This window comes from Cynocephalus volans, chromosome 8, assembly GCF_027409185.1.
Source record: "Cynocephalus volans isolate mCynVol1 chromosome 8, mCynVol1.pri, whole genome shotgun sequence".
NCBI classification, from domain to species: Eukaryota; Metazoa; Chordata; class Mammalia; order Dermoptera; family Cynocephalidae; genus Cynocephalus; species Cynocephalus volans.
In genome coordinates, this window is record NC_084467.1 from 34,810,737 (window position 1) to 34,831,428 (window position 20,692).

The following is a 20,692-nucleotide window of genomic DNA, read 5'->3' on the forward strand; positions in this document are numbered from 1 at the left end:
GGAAAGAGGGACCTCAGAGACCGGCTTGTTCACCCCAACCCTGGGGCCAGGCACCCAGGCGTCCGAGGCCGGGCCTGAAGAGAGTGCCTTCCGCGCCGGCACCTCGAAAGGCTGGCGCGAGGGTGGAGGGAGGCGGGGAAACGCCTCGTGCCAGGCCGCGTACCTAGCGCGGCGCCCCGGCTAGGGGGGCAGCGGCTCGGAACCCCCGAGCGGGGGCGGGCGGTCCTCCTCCGCGCGCTCCGGCCGGGGCTGGGGCCGGGCCGGGGGCTCGGCCTGCTCAGCCAATGGGCGCCGCGCTCGGGCCCCCTCCCCCGCACCGGGAGGAGCCGGCGCAGGGCCGCCGCAGCCGAGATCGTGTGGGACGTGCAGGGCCCTGTGTCCCCGGTCCCTGTCGAGTTGCGTGAACCACGCGGTTCCCCCGGAAGGCAACCGGGTACTCAGTGCGGGCTCCAACTACGCCCGCGGCGCCCTCCCGCCAGCTAGACCCCGAACCCATCCCCATCGCGCCTCCCGCCCCGGCAGGGCGCTGCGCTCTGGACCTGCGCCGAGCCGGGCTCAGAGAGGCGCGCAGCCCGCCCCGGGCGCACAGCGCGGCCGGGCGGCGGTGGGGAGGCCCAGGCCGGCGGATGGGGTCGACAGGGGTCCGCGCCTTTGTTCCCGGCGGGAAGGCCCGTGGGGACGCGACTCACCTTGCTGCTGGGCTCCATGGCCACGCTGCGCTGGTGGCTCTGGCAGCGCCGGGTGCGCGGGTGGCGACGGGCGGGAGGGCGGTGCTCTGCGGCTCAGGCTCGTGCTCCGGTCCCTAGACTCCGACTGCGACTCCGACTCCCGCCGGTTGGCTCTCGCTCCTTCGGCGCGCTCACTCCGGAACCCGCGGCCCGCGACCTGCAAGTTCGTTGGTGCTGCCTCTTTCCTCCTGCGGGAGAGCGCGCGGAACGGTAACGTTTATAGGACCCCTGCCATTGGCTGGCGCCGGCGGTGTGTCCAGGGGTGTGTGGGCAGAGCCTCGGGGCGGGGCCTGGGGCCGAGAATGTCCGGGGCGGGGCTCCACGGTGAGGGGGCGAGCGGCGGGGAAGGGGGCGGCAGGGCTCCCGGCTGCAGCCTCTGGCTGCCAGTCTCTTGTGCTCCCAGTGCAATGGGTCCGGAGAGGGCGCTCGCTGTGTGATCCTGGGAAAGTGTGCACACCTCTCTGAGCCTCGGCGTCCTTCTCTAGCAAAATGGTGGAGCCGATGCCCGGCTGTAAGGCAAGCAGGGAGCGGCACAGGGTAGCGCTTAATAACTAGGACTCTGGAGTCTTCAACCTGCCGCTGGATACTTCGGTAAACTAGGGATAATAACAACACCATCTCTGAGGGTTGTTAGGAAGATTGAGTGAGTTACCATTTGTGGAGTGTTTAGAATCCTTTACGTGGAAAGTGGTATTTAAGTCTTAGAGAGACTATGGGAGGTCTTGCTCGGTGACTGAGTTTTCGCTTCCCCCCTCCACTCCCCACATTCCTGTTTCCATGCCCACCTCTTCTCTGGTCTTTAAAATGGCCTCATCTGTGATGTCTTCCTCTACATTTGACAGTTCAGGTGAGTCTATGGTGACATATAAGTGTGAAAAATATGAGAGGCAGGGTAACTAAATGGTTGAAGACACAGGAGACCTTGGGTTTGAACCAGCTCAACTGTACACGAGCCCTACTGTGATCCTAGGCAAGTTCCTGGCCTGTGAACATGTTAGCTCGTGGGTAAAATGGAATTCATAACACCAATTTCATGTGCTATCCTGAGAGTTACAATTTCCAGATAAGCTCAGGAAGTGCTCAGAATGTACCACACACAGTAAGTCCTTATTTACTGGTGTTGGTATTGCTGTCATCTGATCTCACCTTATTTCCTTTTCTAGACCCGTGTCTCACTTGATACACAGTGAGGGGAGAGACCCCAAGTCCAAAGGTCTGGCCAAAGACTTGAGGTTATGCTGAGGGTCCCTTTCCCTGTGGAGGGGGTCATGGTGGGCTTACTGTCTATTGGAAACAGGGAGGCTGGGCTAACCAGATGAGCCCTGGAGTTCTCTGGGCACTGTGTCCACTACTGGCTGAGGGGGCACCCTGTTTGGGCATGGAGCTCTGGAAGGGAAGGCAGGCCCATTCTGGGCACATCCCAGCCCATGGCTGCACTTTATATGGCCTCTTGAATCTCAGTCTGGAAAACTTGGAGTCACTTCTCTCTTCTCTCCTCACCAGGACCGGAGGCTGCCGAGTCCTGCCTACTCTACCTTCTGCACCACCTCATCCTCCTTCCCTCCCCTGCTGTCTGCAGGGCCTCTGTCTCCTCTAGTCTTACCACCTCCAATCCTGGACCCTGTCACTCTCCTGCTCATATATCTGATATTGTCATGGCCATGAAGGCCCTTCTTCGGGTCACCAGCTTACAAGCTCAGCCTCACCTCTCACCCCTGCACCTCACATCCATGTCTTTGCTCTCAGATGGTTTCTTCTGCCTGGGAAGCCCTCCCTCCACCTCAATATGCCAAAATGCTCCACCTCAACACACCAAAAGCACCCCAGGAATAAGTTCTCTTCTGGGAAGTGTTCCTCATTTCCCCAAATGGGAATCTTTCTCTCCTTTACCCTTTTGCATTTCTGTCTTGTCCTTTCTGCTTGTCCTTTCTGTCTTTCTGCAGACTGCACCTGGAGGATGGCTTCGGTAGCTGAGGCACCCGGCTGAATGAGTGAAGGAAGGAAGGAAAGGAGGAATGAATGAGAGAGCAGCTAGTTTACCTGTCTCTAGATTCCCTTCCGCCCCAGTTCATCCTGCCAACACTTCCAGTCCTTCCTTACGTACCTTTTGGGTTTTGCCAATTTCCTACTGAGAGCCTCTCCAGAATGCCCTGTTTCCTACACATCCAGTCTACTGTGTATGCCCCACTCAGAACATGGGTCACACTCACCAGGCAGGCATCTTTTCCTTCTCCAGGCCAGCCTTATGCTGGCCACTTTCCTAGGGACAGAGGCATATGAGCCCACTGCTAGCCTCATGGAGCCCTCAAACTGGAGGGTTTGAAGCAAGAGGGGAGATGGGCAGCAACAATACTAGGTTGAGTGTACAGGGATGAGTATGTACAGGAGCAGAACTTGTACCACAGGGGAAGGAGGGGAATAGAGAGAGCTTCAGGGAAGAAGCAGGTCATGCTGAGCAGGGTTTGGAAGGCTGAATATGAGTTCACCTGCTGGATCAGAGGGAAGAGGAAACAGCAGGTACAAAGGCAGCTTATGGTCAGACTGTGATGGCCAAAGGAACAAAAGAGTCTCTGACCACATGTAGAGACGGACGGTGGAGTCCCAGATTCAGACTCCTGAGTCCCCAGCTCTGCTATTTACTTGCTAAACATCCCTAAGCAAATCCCTTCTCCTCTCTGAGCCTGAAGACCCACATCTGTAAAACAGGTATAACAGACACCTCCTGGATAAGCCTGAGGAAGAGCAGATGTGTATAAAGTTTTATCCAAATAAACTGTATTACTTCTTGATGTCAAATCCCCATCCCCTGGTCAGAGTGGCACTTGAGGACAAAGCAGAGTGGCCAGAAAAACAGCTTTATCATCATCCTACCCCACCTTACCTGCCCAAACACAAACCCCCATTACCTGCTTGAAATTCCACTTGTAGGTATTCTCTCTCCGTAAACTTTTTATGACCCCTGGAGGCTGTTATTCAGAGGCAAATTCATCAGAAGCTATCGACACTGGATCGGAGATTAGATTCTCAGGTGGACTGATTTATTCTTTGGGTAGCTTAGTTCTTGGAAACAGAATCTAACTCCAACTGGGGAAGGAGCACCAGAGAAGGCCCTGGAAGTAGCATCCGAACCAGGAAGGTTTGGGCACCTAAAGGGGGGTTGGGGGAGCAAATACTTGGAGGGGAGGATGAAGGTACAGCTTACGCCAGAGAGACAGCCAAGTAGCCCCCTGTGGCTGGAGCGTAAGGCTTGGAAGAGAAAGGAGGTGAAGATGGGGGAATGTGAGTAAGATGAGAGGCTGAAGGGGTGGGATCACAAAGCCCCCAAATGCCAAGTATAGAGGTTAGGGCTTTATTCAGTGGGCAGTGGGGAGCCATGGAGAGTTTTTGAGTGGGAGAAGGACCTGAGGAAATCTCAGCCTCCCCATGCGCCCGTCCTTCCTGGGGCTCTGAAGCGGGTGTGATGAGGCTGTGGAGCTCCAGGATTCAGTGTGGAGGGACCCAGTGCCTTCCTCCTCAGTCTGCACCCACAATGGCAGCTTTGGTCCCTGGAGGCTGCCTTTAGCCCTGGAAGAAACTCAGGCTTTTCAGGGTCCAGTGCCCAGCAGTTCCAGCCCCAGCCAGTTGGGAGGAAAAGAGCTCTCTGGGACTGGTGGGGAGGTGCTAGGTGGACCGGCAGATGCTGGCACCTGGTGCATGCCTCAGAGCACTCATGTGGGCAGCGGGGTGGTGGTGGCAATGCTGTGCAGGGCGGGTCCTAGTGGGTCCAGAGTCAGTAATGAGTAAGGCATCCGGAAAAGGCTCTTTTACCTTTAAAGGCAAGCGTCCCTGGCAGCCTGGAGAAAATACTTTGCCGACTCAGCTGCCACTGATGCAAGGGGGGCCGGCAGGGGCTGGAACAAGAGAGCCCCTAATCCGAAGGATGTTTTGCAACTCAATCCTCCTGCACTGCAGGTAAACACAGGATTGGACTCCAGGGGAGCCTGATGGGCCAGGCAGGATAGTTTTGTGTGTGTTTGATATTTTCATTCTGATTTACACACCTGCTTAGGCCACCTGCTCCCAGAAACCTTTTCAGCATTCCTTGTTTATCCTTTGGTGTGCCCCTCCCTGGCCCTCTGCAGTGCTCTGATTGGTACCACCACCTACTCACTGATGCTGGGGGATATCGAAAGAACATATCCCTCCTCCACTCTCTCATGAGCACTCTCTCCTGAGGTTTGTCTGTCCAGCTGCCTCCAGATCAGCCCTCTGGATGTCCCACAGGTACCTCACACTCACCATGCTTAAATCTAAATGCACTGTCTTCCCCCCATCCCTCCTAGTCCTCACCCCAGAGATGGCTCCTGTAGCCACCAAATTGCCCCAGCCAGAGATCTGACATCTTTCTTGACTCCTCTCTTTCTTTCTCATCCGCCAAATCCAGTCAATCCTGTGGGCTCTGCCCTTCCAAAATATCACTGGACTCCATCCCTTCCTTTCCAGCCCCAAGCCCCTAGCCCTTCCTCTAGGGTAGGCTAGAACCACTGCTCATTCATCCTCCCACCTGCACTGCACTGGGCTCTCTCAAATGCACATCACTCCCTGTTTAAACATCTTCCCATGGCATGCAATGACAGGGCTAAATTTCACAGACATCATGTTGAGTGACAGATGCCATATGCGAAAAGAATGTGAGTTCATGTACATAAAGTTCAAAAACAGGCAAAACTTATCTATGGGATTAGAAGTCTGGAGAATAACTACGCTTGGAAGGGAGGGTTGTGGCTGTGAGGGGCAGCTGGTAATCGGGGTGAGGCAGATGGAGACCAGATCAGCAGTACTGGTTTTTTCTTTCCCCCTGAGCTTTAGTATGACTCAGCATGGCAAATTTTGATATTTTGTCATCATGGATTTTTTGTATTTTGTTTTTCAAGAATATTGCACTAAAAATATTATTTATATTGGTGACTGAGTTTTTTGGCACACCCTCCCCCCTTAAATTTTACGCAGGAGACGATTGCCTCTCTTGCCACACCCTATTCCTGACCCTGTTGGTAATGCTGTTTCTTAATCAGGATGCTGGTTACATGGGTGTGTTGTTTGTGCAAAATCATTGAGAAAGTGTACGTTTCTCATTTTTGCACTTTTCTGTGTGCATGTTATGCTTCAATTAAAATTTTTTTTTACTTAAAATCTTTCTGTGCTTCCAAGGGAATGTGTCCTGTCTGCTTTCTCCAGTGTCTCCAGCACCAGAAACAGTACCTGACACTGGTACTGTCTCAATACATATTTGTTGAAATGGATATAATATTTTAGGTAATTTAATCCTCACAGGAACTCTATGAGATGAGTATTTTTCTCTCCATTTTCTAAAGGAGAAAACTGAGGCTCAGGGAAGTAAAGTAATTTGCATCAAATCACACAGGTGGTAAGTGTGAGTTCTAGTACCTTGATTTAAAAAATAAACAAAGAAAAGATAAAATAAACAAACAGAAACCCCTTTCAGCAGTGCTTGTTCGGACATCTGACCCAGCACCAGCAGTTTACCTTGCCTGGCTCTCATCACTTAGATTATAATTATTTGAGCCTGATTTCCCTTAGGTAATGACCTTTTCCAGAGCAGGGGCTCAGGCATTCCTGTCTTCCCTCTGTCCAACAAGTTATTTGGCACAGGAAAGAAGCTACAGGTTCAGTTGCCTTATCCAAAATGCTTGGGATCAGAAGTGTTTAGATTTTGGGGCCGAGCCCGTGGCGCACTGGGAGAGTGCGGCGCTTGGGAGCGCAGCGACGCTCCCGCCGCGGGTTCGGATCCTACATAGGAATGGCCGGTGCACTCACTGGCTGAGTGCCGGTCACGAAAAAGACAAAAAAAAAAAAAAAAAAAAGAAGTGTTTAGATTTTGGATCTTTTTTCGGATTTTGGAATATTTGCAGATACTTTAACTGATTGAGCATCCCTAATCCGAAAATCCAAAATCTGAAATGCTCCAATGAGCATTTTCTTTGAGCTTGTATGTCAGTGCTCAAAAAGTTTCACCGTTTGGGTTTCAGATTTTTCAGATTAGGGATGTTCAACCTGTATAAATGTTTAATAAATGAATGAACCAAAGAATGAATGAAGGAGGCTGGCAGTGGAAGGTGGTGGGTAGAGCATAGGTTTTGGAGACAGACCTACTAGCTGTGTGTCTTTGGGCATATCACTTAAACCGAGTCTCAATTTCCCAACTGTAAAATGGGAATAATATCAGTACTCACCTCAAAGATTTATTGTGAATATGAAGTGAGAAAATGACTGTTGGGTGACTGGCATGCAGTAAGTACTTGAAAATGGTAATTATTATTATTTCCAGTGTTTTACATTCTCAAAGCCTGATTTACTTCAGAGTTGCAGGGGGTCTGCCTCCCTCAATTTTTCTGGATTGTTTTCTGAGGATCTCTGAGGTTGAAAGGAGAGGATCTGATGCAGACCCCGGGAGCTCTCTTCCTCAAGCCCACAGGGAGGACGGATGCCGGAACAGTCCACAAGTCTGGCTTTATGGCCCAGCTCCTCCCTGCCAGCAGTGCCATCTTTGGCGAGTTGCTTATTTCCTGTGAGCCTCAGTTTTCTCTCTGTAAAATGGGGCCCAGAATAGTCTTGACCTTCTGGGTCTCTGGGCCCTGGACCTAGTGCACAATAGTCCTTCCATAAAGGCCAAGTCTGAAGAATTAACCTGGCATCCTGAGGGTGGAGAGACAGCAAGGAGACCAGAGGACTCAGAGACCTAAGAAGTCCAGGAACTGATGAGAAAAACAAACAGCCTGGCTTGGCTGGGTTTTGTTCTTAGAACCATATTTCTCCCGAATAGCGGAGAGTGACAATGGTCTTCATGCCGATGTAACTTTTTAACTGTGCAAAACACCTTCCTGCACGTCATTCCTTGAGTCTTTCCCACACTTTACACTGAAGGCAAGACCGGAAGTATTCATGTATCCACAGTTGAGGAAACTAAGCCCAGAAGCCACTTACTTGAGATCACAATAAAGGAGGAGTTTGGTAGCAAATTTAAGGTATGAAACGGGTCTCTTGACTTCTAGATATCACCACACAGCAATTTCGATCCAAAAGAAAGCACATAGCTCACCACCAACTGAACAGTCACCACCTAGCTGGTGTCCAGCTGTGCTCACTTCCCCCACCGGCCCCGCCTGGATGCCACCTGGCAGTCACACGCACATTCATCACGGCAGAGCCGGCTGACTCACCCCCTATACCTGGGCTGACTAATGCTTTACAAGAGGGAGAGTGAGAACTGGTTGAGAGCCCACAGGAGTCCTTCCTTTCCACACTGAGGTTTGAAACAAATGCCCCAAATCCTTGGCAGTTCAGCTTCTAAGAAAGGGAAAGTGCTGCGGGCTGGCTGGAGTTGGGGATCTTGGACTCAGAAGAGGGAGGTTTGGTTCACCTCTGGGCTCTAGTACAAGTTTGCTAGGTGGCTTCAGGCAAGTCGTTGTCTCAGTCTCTTAAGCTTTATGATGAAGGAAGGGGTTGCAACACATAACCTCCAACTTTCCAAGGCTGTTCTAGCTCTGGGTTGAGAAACCTCATCATAATAATGTCATGTGTATCGCGAGTTTACTATGTTCTGGGTACAGGGCTTAGTGGAATTCTATCATTTAATTCTCATAACAAATCCTAGACATATTATTGTTATCCCATTTCACAAAGAAGGAAACCAAAGTACAATTTCAGAGGAATTTGCTCAATATCAATCAGGTAAGCAAGTGGCAGAGCTGAGAATTGAACATGCTCTGTCCCCAGACTTCATATTAACTCAGCTCTACACCTTTATCCTGCTGGACCTCAGTTTCCTCATTTAAAAAAAAATGTGGTAAAATATACATAACATAACATTTATCATTTTAACTTTTTTAGTGTACAGTTCAGTAGCATTAAGTACATTCACACTGTTAGGCAACCATCACCACCATCGCTAGAACTTTTTTATCTTCCTACACTGAAACCCTCTACCCATTAAACAATAATTCCCCAGTGCCCTCTCTCCTTAGTCCCTGGTAACCACCATCCTCGTTTCTGTCTCTATGAATTTGAATACCCCAGGTACCTCATGTAAAGTTTCCTCCTCTTTGAAACTACAATAATAAAGGTCAGGATTATTTGATCCCTCTCCTCTTGAGGCAGTTGGCTCAGACTTGGATTTAAGTTCCAGTTCTTCCATTCACCAGCTGTGCACCCTCGGGCAGGTTGCTTAACTTCTCTGACTCTCTCATTTCCACATCCCTAAAATTGGGCTAATGAATCCTGCCTTGTGGGGCTATGGGGAGGATCATAGGAGGCAGTGGGTATGAAGGTGTTTGGGAAGTTCAGTGCCATTTCTAGAACTGGTTATGCCTTCTTCCTGGAGAGCTGGGACCCTGGCTTAGATTTATATGTGTGAGAGCTGTAAAGGCTTTAGAGTTGCACATTTCAACTCATTTACGGTCTGAGGCCTAAAGAGGTGGAAGTGGCTTGCTTTATGCAGCCTTGTGCATCTGTGCCCTGTGCTCAGTGCCCTGCACATGGCAGCTGCCCGGCAGATATGTGCTGCTGAGGCTGGAAGGTGGAGGCCGTATCACAGAGGGAGGGCCTTGACTGCTTGGCTATGTAGCCCTCCCCTCAAGGAGCTTACATTCCAGCCTGTGTACCCAGTATTGTAAAGCAGCTGGAACTGCCTCTACATGGATGCTCAGGCAATACTCTTCTGCTGTGGGTTCTTTTTACCGGTTCCCAGAGACCTGGCCTTCTGGCTGAGAGTCCCGTCCTACCTATTTCCTTAAAGTAATGATTGTTAGGATGTTTTTTTGGTTGCAAGTACAAGCACATTTAATACAACTTCAGCCAAAAAGGGAGAACTTATTAAAGGATACAGAGATGTCTTGTACACCAGGGGCAGGGATACAGTCAGATGCTACCAGAGATCTGGACTCAGCAAGTGGACTGCCGCCAGGTTGTTCTGCCTCCCTCACCTCTGTTTTATTCCTCTCTTTCATCACAGACAGCCTGTTCTGCTCCACATGGCAGAAGATGACCACACAATACCAGAGTTTACATGGGACCATTTCAACAACCCTCAGAAGCAGACTTGACTGTCTCCTGGTCCCGATTCTAAGTTTTTAGGTAAGAGAAACTGATAGGTACATTTTGGGTGAGATGTTTGTCCTGGGTCCAATTGGCTATGGCCAGTTGATAGGATCATAGGGCACAAACAAGGCTGACAGAGCTCCCTCTGTGTGTCTGTGTGAGGCTGGGGTGGAGGAAGGGTGTGTGACTCCTGATATTGTTACTCAGGCAGACATGCATCTATTAAAAATGTTATCAGGGGCTGGCTGGTTAGCTCAGTTGGTTAGAGCATGGTGTTATCACACCAAGGTCAAGGGTTCTGATCCCTGTACCGGCCAGCCACCCCCCAAAAATGTTGTCTCATGGAAATATTTATTCACTGACATGGAAAAAAAGTGAAGATATTTTTTGAATGGAAAAAAACAGGTTACAGAATGGTATGTTTATCACATTTTAAAAAGTAAATATGTATATGTAATGTATGTGGATTTCTATAAATATATGCTAAACGTTAACTGAAGTTATCGATGGGTAGTAGAATTAGGGATGATGATTTTTTTTTTCTGTTGTAATATCTGCATTTTTCTGATTTTTATGTAACAATTGGCTATTAATTGAGTAGTGAAACAATAGTTCTTACCTTACAGGGCTACAATGTGCTTAACTAAGACATTTATTTATTTATTCAATAAGTATTTATTACGCACCTAGTGTGAGATAGTGTTTGCGAAAGCTGCATAATGACTGGCCCCTGGTCGAGGCTCACTAAATTGGGGTCACTCAAGGCTTTGCCTTCCTGGAGCGCACAATGAACTGGACACTCATACACAGGTGTTTCTGCTCTAACGGACTATAAGTGTTCTGAAAATCTATCAGTGAAAACAACAGTATTTCAGCTAGCTATTGCTGTAGAATAGCTACCCCCAAACCTACTGGCTTTTAACAGCAACAGCTGATTATTTCTCATGATTGTGTGGATTGACTGGGCAGTTCAGCTCCAAGGATGTCAGCTGGGGTCACTCACACAGCTGCATTCAGCTGGGCACAGGGCTGGGACCATTCTCTTCATGTGGTGCCACCTCCTTTGTCTCCTGCAGGATAGCCTGGACTTCCTTACAGCATGGCAGCTGGGTTCCGAGAGGGAACATTCCCAGAGGACAAGCCCCAGTGGGGAAAAGTTTGCCAAGCCTGGTGGTATCAGTTCAAATCATTCTGGATAGAAATTGCTTTGTCTCTTAAGGTCAAGGGTTCCGATACCCCTAAAAGACAGCAGCAAAAAAATAATAATAATAATAAAATAATAATAATAATAATAAAATAAAATAAAAAATTGCTTTGTCTCTTAATCGATAATGAACATTTCTTTGCAAGTAAATATTCTTCCTGACATGATTTCTAATGGCTGGCCGATAGCCCATCATTGATTGAACTAATCCCTTATCGATAAATACTGTAGGTAGGTGATCTTCATTTCGGGGAAATTATAAACAACTCTGTGAAGGACAACTTTGTACAAGAACTCGGAACAAATCCTTGTAGGAGAGGGATTACAGGGTTAAAAGATGGGTGCATTTTTAAGGCTTTGCCAAATTGTCATTTAAGCCCTTCAAAAAAACTGTACATCTTGCACTTCTACCAGCTGTAAAGGGACCTGCCCTTATCACAATCCCCTGGTCAATACTGGGTGTGTTTTGTCTTAGTCTTTGTCAGTTGGATTGGTGAAAAATGATATCTTATCATTGTTCTCAAAAGAGATTAAAAATGAGTTTCCCAGAGCCAGGTGCTTAAGAAGAGTTCTTATCTTTTACTCAGAGGCAGCCCCAACAAATCAGTAGGGTTGAGAGCCAAGCGATGCACAGGGTCAGACTGTGAAATGCACACTGTCTGTCTGCCTGCTGACTCAGGCTGTAAAATTGGAGTATGGTGCTGACAGCCATGCTCTGGGCTGCAGGGATGAGGTCACCATGTCCTTGCTGTGCAGTCGATTGGGACAAGCCCCCGCTTCCCTGTCCTGTGTCTTTGAGCCTTCCAGTGAACTCAGGGCATGTGGCCTCTTCTGCCACTCCCTTCTTGGCTCTCACCCTGTTCCCTCTGACCCACTCTGGAGGACCTGGTGCTGGGTCTGGACCTGGCCGACCATGGCTAATGAGAGTTGTAATGAGAGGCATATAAAGCGGAACCCTGAGACTGATCTTTGTCCTTGAGCAGCCAGAACCATTCTTCATGGCCTCAAAAACTGATGAACTGGGGCATGCCTTCCTGTGTGAAAGCAAGACTCCTGGCCTCAGAGATGGCCCTGCTTCTTCCTAGCTGTGAAGCAAGCAAGGGGGCCTTTCTGAACCTCAGTTTCTTCATCTAAGAAATGAGGGTAACAGAGCTTTAAGGATTATTGTGTACTTCCTTAGTGCCTGATACTTGTGATCCTCACAGAAACCCTCAAAGGTTGGGAATATCCTGCCCACTTTACACATTAGGCAAAGTGAGGCCCAGAGAAGGGAAATAACTTGCCCAAGACCACCCAGCAAGCAAGTAGCAGAGCTGGAAAAGAGCTAAGGTCGGCATGAAATCAAAGCCCATGCAAACTCCTTCTACAGGCTTTGTAAAGAATTGGGTGAGAAAAGGAGGTGGTAAAAACCTCTGTACCTTCCATGAGTTAAAGAACAACTGCGATTACAATGCAATTTTGAAAACCTGCTATCATCCAGATAGAGGGCTAATTAGAGATATTCTCAGTGGCGGGATGGCAGGACTAGAGACTCATCTTGGAGGGCAAGTTTCCCACTAGAGTTCTTCACAAAGGTGCCTGATTTAACAGCTATGATTCTACAGAGGGAGGCAGGGCCCTTCACTTAATAATTTCTACCTTTTACTTACAGAGATATTACTCTGTGCTAGTTACCGTTTGTATGCATATATAGATGGTCCTTGACTTCCGATGGGGTTACATCCCGATAAACCCATCGTAAGTTGAAAATATTATAAGTTGAAAATGCACTTAATACACCTAACCTACCCAACATCAATGTGCTCAGAACACTTACATTAGCCTATAATGGGGCAAAATCATCTAATACAAAGCCTATTTTATAATAAAGTGTTGAATGTCTCATGTAATTTACTGAATGCTATACTGAAAGTGAAAAACAGAATGGTTGGGTACTCAAAGCATGGTCTCTACTGAATGCGTTATCACTTTGCACCACAGTAAAGTTGAAAAATCACATGTGAAAAAACCACCGTAAGTCAAGACCGTCTGTGTTCCTTACTGAAGTCAGTGCTCATGCTGATTCTGTGCAGAAGGTACTGTTGTGATTCCCATTCTTTAGATGGGGCTGCTGGGGTACAGGGAGCTTAGGTAACCTGCCAGGGTGTCAGGGCTGGGTTCCTGGTGGAATTAGGACCCCACCCTCCTAACTGTGCCCAGGAGTGGGGTGTTCAGGGCTGGACCACCAGTGTTTACATCATCTCATCAGAGCCTCTTCTCAGCCCTGGCAGGCAGTCACAGCAGAGCCATTGTCTGCCTTACTGATGGAGAATCCTTACCGATGGCCCAGGGAGAAGAGGAGGCTTGCTGCCTCCACTACCTCAGCCTGCTCAGTCCAGAACGCTGGATAGAGAAATAATGGGAAAGGCTTGCAAGTGCTGCTGGGTCTTGGCCTGCCAGAGAAGCTGTGACCTCAGTGAGGGCAGGGCGTTCCTTCCAGGGAACTCGAGGTGAGGCAAGATGGGTAGGGAGTGAGAACAGAAGGAAGGCCAGGCCGGGAAGAGGAGGAGATGAGTCTCTGTGGACTTATGGGGAGAGAGGAAGGGAGCCTGGAAGAGGCCAGGAATAGAGGCTTAGCCTGGGGATTACTTAGCAGAAGATTTAAACAGAGGCCACGTGGGAGTGTGGAGACCTGTGGTCAGAGGCTCCTGGATGCAAATTATGACTTTGTTATTTATGAGAATGGTGAGTTTGGGCAAATGATTTCCCTGAGCCTCAGTGTCCTTATCTGTAAGAAGGCTAAAGTCCAGTGGGCACCTGGAGCACTGCCTGGGTTAGGTCCTGGCTCTACCACTTAACCTGTGTGACTTAGGGCAAGTGAATTCACATCTCTGGGCCTCAGTGTTCTCATCTGTAAGATGAGCCTGATCATAACAGTATCTACCTCACAGGGCTGTTGCGAGGATGAGAGGGTCTGGCAGCACATGTAGAGGCTTAGAGCAGGCTTTTCACTTGATAGGTCATCATCATCATCATCATCATCATCACCATCATCATCACGATCACCACCACCATCATCATCTACCTCAAGGAATTCTTGGGAGGCTTACTCAAGGCAGCTTGTGCAAACTGTGGCACAGGCATCATTAAATAACTATGGGGCAGAGTAGATGCTGTGATATAGGGTGGTGGAAAGAGCTGGGAGACTCGCAGGAAAGAGAAAATTCTGCCTGGCTGGGTGGAAGAAGGGTGTGGAAGGCTTCCCAGAGGAAGCGGCATTTTAGATGGGCCTCGCAGGATGTGTAGAAGTTCCCCGGGTAGAGGAGGAGGAAGACAGAAAGATGAACTGTGTGAAGACCTAGCTGAGAGAGTGTGCATGTCAGAGGAACATGGAGCGGCTTCACGAGGCTGTGAGTTGGGGGTGAGGGGCAAGGTGTGAGTGCACAGGGGCACTGGGACTTCATCACGCCATATCACGAGGGGCTGGGGATGCTTGATCTGGTAAGTGGGGAGTTCCTATTTTTCAATATGACAGAATCACCTGGGGCACTTTAAACAAATTACATTTCATGGTCTCACCCAGCAATACTCTGAGTCAATAGTTCTCAGTTTGGACCCAGGAATCTTCACAGTTTAAAGCTTCCTAGGAAATTCTGATGCCCACCCAGGAATGGGAACCCCTGCCATGGAAGGGGATGGGAGATGTCTTTAAGCAGGAATGGGCTCCATTGAGATGCCAACCTCAAACAATCTTGGCTTGAGAGCTTGAGAGGAGGGAGTGGGTATAGGAAACTTTGACCTCCAGCCTCTTACTCTTCTCCAGGGAAGTTTCACATTCTGACGGCCACATTTACCACCAGGGATGGCCCCTGGAGGTGCTTCTTCCCCATAGCCCTCTAGCTCCAGCAAGGACAGTCTTCCTGCCTTCCTTCTTTCCATCCATCCATCCATCCATCCATCCATCCATCCATCCATCCATCCATCCATCCATCCACGTGTTTTTGAGTTCCTCTACCATGTGCCAGGCATGGTGTTGGGTCCTGGAGCTACTGTGGTGAATAAAGTAGACAGTTCATTCCTGCCTTCCTTCTCCCCCAAAGCTTTCGGTCAGTCCTGGCTCCCTCAGCTCGGCTGAGCATGAAGTGCTTTGTCATCAGGAATGTGGCTAAGTACAGGAGAGCTGGGACAGGAAATCCTCCCAGCAGCAGCCACTGCAGTGCCCAGTGGTCCAGCTTCCAGGCTCTGTGGCTTCCTGGTTGCCCTCCCACAGGCCCAATCTGTTCTCTTTTCCTGGCCCAGGCCTTGCCTGCCCAAATCCCAGGCCCTCCCCAGGTTGCCCCCTGCCAGGAGGGTCCTGGTGCCTAGGGTAGGAGTGAGCTGTGCAGCCCACCTTCCCGCCCCCAGGCTTCAAAGAAGACAACAGCTTTGAGTAAGGCCTAAGCAACTCTATCCAGGGCAGGGTCAAGGATCATTTCCTCACAGGAGTAGAAGAAACAACAAACACAAGGAAATGACAGGGATTCCAGGGATTTCAGAGGGCACAGCTCAAGTACCGATGGACCCCCACAGAGAGATGGGGTTAGAACTCTCTCACAGCAGCTCCTCACCTCCCTCTCAGAGCCGGCTCTTTGTCTTCATGCTTTGCTCTGTTCTTCTCTTCCATCGGGATGCCTTGCCCACTCCAAGCCCACCCACACCATCACTGGATGTCTGTCTCACTCACTCGCTCGCTGCCATCATTTATTGCTTCCTTCCTTCATTCAACACATGGGTACAACATGCCAGGCACAGGATAAAGCTGCAGGCAAAATGTGATCTCACATGGGCTCCCAAGTTGGGTGGAGAAAACAACATAATCAGATAGCTCTAATACAGTGTGATTATTGCCATGGAGTTGTGCATAGGGTATTATAAAACCAGGGAGTAGCCAAGAGAAAGATGATTCTTGAAGAATGAGTAGGCATTTAAGGAGAGCGCACCCAGCAGAGAGAAAAGCAAGTGCAAAGGCATAACGTGTGGGACAGTGACTTGGGATGGCAGGAGAGCAGGTAAGGATCAAGGGAGCAGAGGGAGTGGAGGCTGGAGAGGTCAGCAGAGGCAGTCCTTGAAGGGCCTTGAATGCTGGGCTAGGGAACTAGAACTTTCTGCCTTAGGCAATGGGCAGTCATTGGAAGATTGTAGGGAGGGAAGGGACACATCAAATTTGCATCCTGGAATAATCACATGGAAGTTGGTTTTGGGAGAATGGGCTGGAAGGAGAGACCAGGCAGAGCATCCAGAAAAGAGGAGCAGACACAGTCCAGGTAGGACGAGCTGAGGCCTAAGCTAGGGCAGGGCAGGTGGCTCAGCAGGTGTGAGCACCTCTCAGTGCAGGAACTGAGGTGGGAGTGGGACAGATGGGCTGTCGAGCTGGCCCCACTGGGGTTTACACAGCTCAGGGCCAGAGGGAGACTGAGGAAGGCAGAACTCCTAGGCTTTTGGCTTGAGAAGGCTCAAAGTCAGCAGATGCAGCTGCGTCTGTGCATGGGGGGTTGGAAGATCCACAGCAGAACTCCAGCCCACACCTGGGAGGCAGGGCAAAGTCCATCCCTGTGGAAGAGCTCCCATGAGCCAGACAGGGTGTCAGATGGGGCCCTGGTCCAGAAGGGAGAAGAGGCTCCAAGGCAGAGAACCAAGGACACCTGGCTCTGGCATCGTTAGTCCGTGACCACCTCCCTTTTATGGCTATCTGAAGGATGAGCCATGAACACCTGAAGGCATCGGGGCTATTTTCTTACCTGTGCCTGCCCCCCACTCAGATGAGGTTCTCCTTGGGCTCCTCATCTTTACTGAGACCCAGGTCTCAAGTAATCCTGAGGGACCTGTCCTGCTCCTGGCTCCAAACTCCTGGTTAGGATGAACTCTGGCTTGACTCCATCTGCTCAAGTACCTTTAGGAGTGTGCGCAACTTGCCAGCCCCCATCAGGATGCAATCTCAGGATGGTGATCTAGGAGTACAAGGACACCAGAGCTCACTCCCTAGAGCCCACTTGGCGAATTAGTCACTCCTACAATAAACATTTCTTTAAGCACCCACAGTGTGCCAGTCCCTGGACTGAGAGTTGGATTTACAAGGTTGAATCAAATTAAGTCCTTTGCTAGAAGAGTTCACAGTACAATGGAGATAAAAACATTCAATACAACACAACATATTACAACACAACTCAAAACAACACAGCACAACTCAACATGACTCAACACAGAATACAAGATGTCAGTCTGTTTTCTAGCTTCTGAGGTCTCAGCTGAAGACTCACAGGCAAAGGGGTTGGGAGGAGAAATGCTTACTGACATGTCAGCAGTGCAAGGTTGAAGTAAAGACCCTCTACTGTCGGACTACCTGGCTTCAGTCCTGTCACTGTAATTTTGGACTGATGACATAACTCTCTGTGCCTCAGTTTCCATATCAGCCAAATGGAGAGAATAATAGTGCATATCTCATAGGGTTTAAGGATTAATTGAGATAATACATGTAAAGTGCCTGGCACAGTTCCTGGAATGTGGTGAGAACACTACCATTAGCTGTGGTGTCTTGTTGTTGCCTTAGAATTATAAAACCTGTTAACTCTTAGATTCTCAGAGTCAGAAATGTAGTATCATAGATTTTAGAGTCATAAACATAGAACCTAAATAAAACATAGACCCTGACTATTTACTGAGTGCGGGGGTGGGGATGGGGAGATCTCCCGGTCCCTTCACACAGAGCTGAAATTTCCTCCAATGCCTGAGGTCCAGGGCTGTCACATTTAGATGCTTTTGTTATACACTATATGCCTCCAGAGAAGGCTATTCACATGGATTTTGATATGCATGGAGTCTTCTAGATGCCATATGACCTGCACCACCACATGGGGAAGCACTACTTTCTCCCAGAGAAGCCTGCTATATCCCAGGGGGCTAACACTGACCCCCATAATCTCTGCCTCCATCAAAGCATGCTGGCTCTGTCCTGAACCACACTGACCTGAATGGGATGAAACTGACTTTTACTTGGATTTCATGTAAAAAATAAAATCACTTCTCCTAAGCATTCCTGAGAGTAGACTGTGCTGAGGTTTAGGAATGTTCCAGAGGACCACAACTTGTGAAGCACAATTTATTGCCATCCAGACGAGACGACGGGATGTGTGCTCTCCTTCCCCAATCCTCACCTCTCTTTCCTTCCTTCCCACTTTGCTCCTTCAGGAGCCCAGGCTTTAGCTATACCAGGCTTTTGGTGGGGTGTCTACCCAGAGCTCTTATCAAAGCATGTTCCCCAACAAAGGTAGTTCCTTCGCCACCCAAGAGGAATTCTGGGCCACATGTTTAGGTAGTAATTTTTGTATACCTCATCACATTTAGTACCACTTATAAAACCCTAGACTCACAGAACGTTAAAATCAAATAATCTTACAAAAAAGAATTTTAAAATAATCTAACCTAAAGATCACAAGTTCTGAGAATCATAGAGAATTTTAGAATTGCCCAAACTTTAACAACTGGAAGGGGCCATAAGGGGTCGAGTGCACACTTTATTCAACACAGGCATCTCGTCTACAACATTGCTGGCAGCTGTTTGTACTGCCTCTGCTTAAACTAGGCTCTCACTCTCTCACCAAGTGAACTCTTCCATTGTGCAACTAATATATCAGCTGCCTGTAGAAATGCATGAGATAAAGAGGCTCTTAACTTTCTCCTGTACCTGTGATAACTCAGGTGGACTCCAGCCCAAGGTGTGCTGAGATTTTAGACCAATGACAGTGGGGAAGACCACGATGCAATAAACTAGCTAGACCCAAGAGCTGAGACCTGGGAGGTCTAGCGCATGCTAATCATGATGAGCCAGCCACAATTGGGGCAGGGCTGTGGTCAGAGGGTGAGGTATAATAATAACAAGGGTGATGGTGGTGGCTACCATGTATTGGTTAGTTGTATTTTCATTCCATTTAGTTCAAAATATTTTTAAATTTCTCTTGAGATTTCTTCTTTGACCCAAGTGTTATTCAGAAGTGTGTTGTATTATCTCCAAGTATTTTGGGATTTTCCAGCTATCTTTCTGTTATTGCTATCTTAGTTTAATTCCATTGTGTCTGAGAGCAGACATTGTATGATTTCTATTATTTTAAATTCGCTAAGGTGTGTTTTATAGCCTGGAATGTGGTCTATCTTAGTGAATGTTTCATGTGAGCTTGAGAAGAATGTGTGTTCTGCTGTTGTTGGATGAAGTATTCTATGAACACCCATTATATTAATTGATTAATGGTGCTGTTGAGTTCAACTATGTCCTGATTTTCTGCCTGCTTACATCTGTCCACTCTGAGAGAGGGATATTGAATCTCTGACTATAATACTGGATTCATCAATTTCTCTTTGCAGTTCTATCAGTTTTTGCTTCTCATATTTTGATGCTTGGTTGTTAAGTACATATACAGTAAGTATTGCTATGTCTTCTTGGAAGATTGACCTCTTTATCATTATATAATATCCCTCTTTATCCCTAATAATTTTCCTTTCTCTGAAGCCTGCTCCAAAGTTAATATAGCTACTCCCACTTTATTTTGATTACTGTTAGCCTGGTATATCTTTCTCCATCTCTTTGCTTTTAATCTATATGTGTCTTTATCTGAGAAATATACTATTTGTCCATCATTTTGGGAGAATAGCCTTGCTGGGTAAAGTATTCTTGGCTGGCAATTTTTGTCCTTTAGTATTTTGAATATATCATCCCATTCTTTTCTGGCTTTTAGGGTTTCTGATGAAAAGTTTAATGTTAGTCTGATTGGGGGTCTCTTATAGGTGACTTGCCGTTTCTCTCTTACAGCTTTTAAGATTCTCTCTTTGTCTTTGAGTTTTGCCAGTTTGACTATAACTTGTCTTGGAGAGGATCTTTTTGGGTTGAATCTATTTGGGGATCTTTGGGCCTTCTGGATCTGAAGATCTGTGACTTTTCCTATACCTGGGAAGTTTTCTGCTATTATTTCATTGAACATGTTTTCAATGCCATTTCCTTTTTCCTCCCCTTCTGGAATACCCATGATTCAGATATTTGAGCACTTAAGGTTGTCTGTTATCTCTCTTAGATTTTCTTCAATCTTTTAAATTCTTTTTTCTTTTTTTCTGGTTTGCCTGTGTTAATTCAAACAGCCTGTCTTCGAAGTAAGAAATTCTCTCTTCTGCTTGTTCTAGCCAGCTGGTTAGACTCTCTGTTGTGTTTTTTATTTTGTTGAATGAATCCTTCAGCTCCACAAGTTCTGCTACATTCTTTTTCAGGGTATTGATTTCTTTGTGCATTTCTTCTTTCAGTTCCTGTATATTTTTTCTCACTTCATTGTGTTGTCCAACTGAGTTTTCTTGTATCTCATTTAGTTTCCTTAGAGTTGTTGCTCTAAATTCCTTGTCAGTCATTTCAAGGACTTCCTGTTCTATAGGATCCAGAGCTTGAGAGTTATTATTTTCCTCTGGTGGTGATGTGCTTTCTTGATTTTTCATATTTCTGGTATCTTTCCTTTGGTGCTCAGTCATTGTGACAAGGGGGTATCACGGTCCACTTATTCCACCCTGATATCTGGCCTGGATCCTGAAGGGACTGCAAATTCTGGGCAGTGGGAACTAGCCTGGGCTGGGGGTCCCACGGCACCTGCCTGTTCTGGCATAGTTGGCTCAGGGT

At 48.1% G+C, this 20,692-nt stretch overlaps 1 protein-coding gene and 1 long non-coding RNA gene across 2 annotated transcripts in view; one reads left to right on the forward strand and one right to left on the reverse strand.

Annotated features, from left to right (window-relative positions):
• The window catches only part of SLC2A1 (solute carrier family 2 member 1), a 30,053-nt gene extending 29,108 nt beyond the window's left edge, over window positions 1–945 (reverse strand). Inside the window, exon 1 of the mRNA XM_063104584.1 lies at window positions 690–945. Coding sequence (XP_062960654.1) covers window positions 690–707 — 18 coding nt within the window. The 5' untranslated portion in view covers window positions 708–945. The remainder of the gene's footprint in view (window positions 1–689) is intronic.
• LOC134383483 (uncharacterized) lies at window positions 640–11,063 on the forward strand. The gene is made up of 3 exons (XR_010024184.1): window positions 640–938; window positions 9,739–9,860; window positions 10,901–11,063. It is a non-coding gene; the product is annotated as an uncharacterized LOC134383483 (long non-coding RNA).
• The last annotated feature ends 9,629 nt before the right edge of the window (window positions 11,064–20,692 follow it).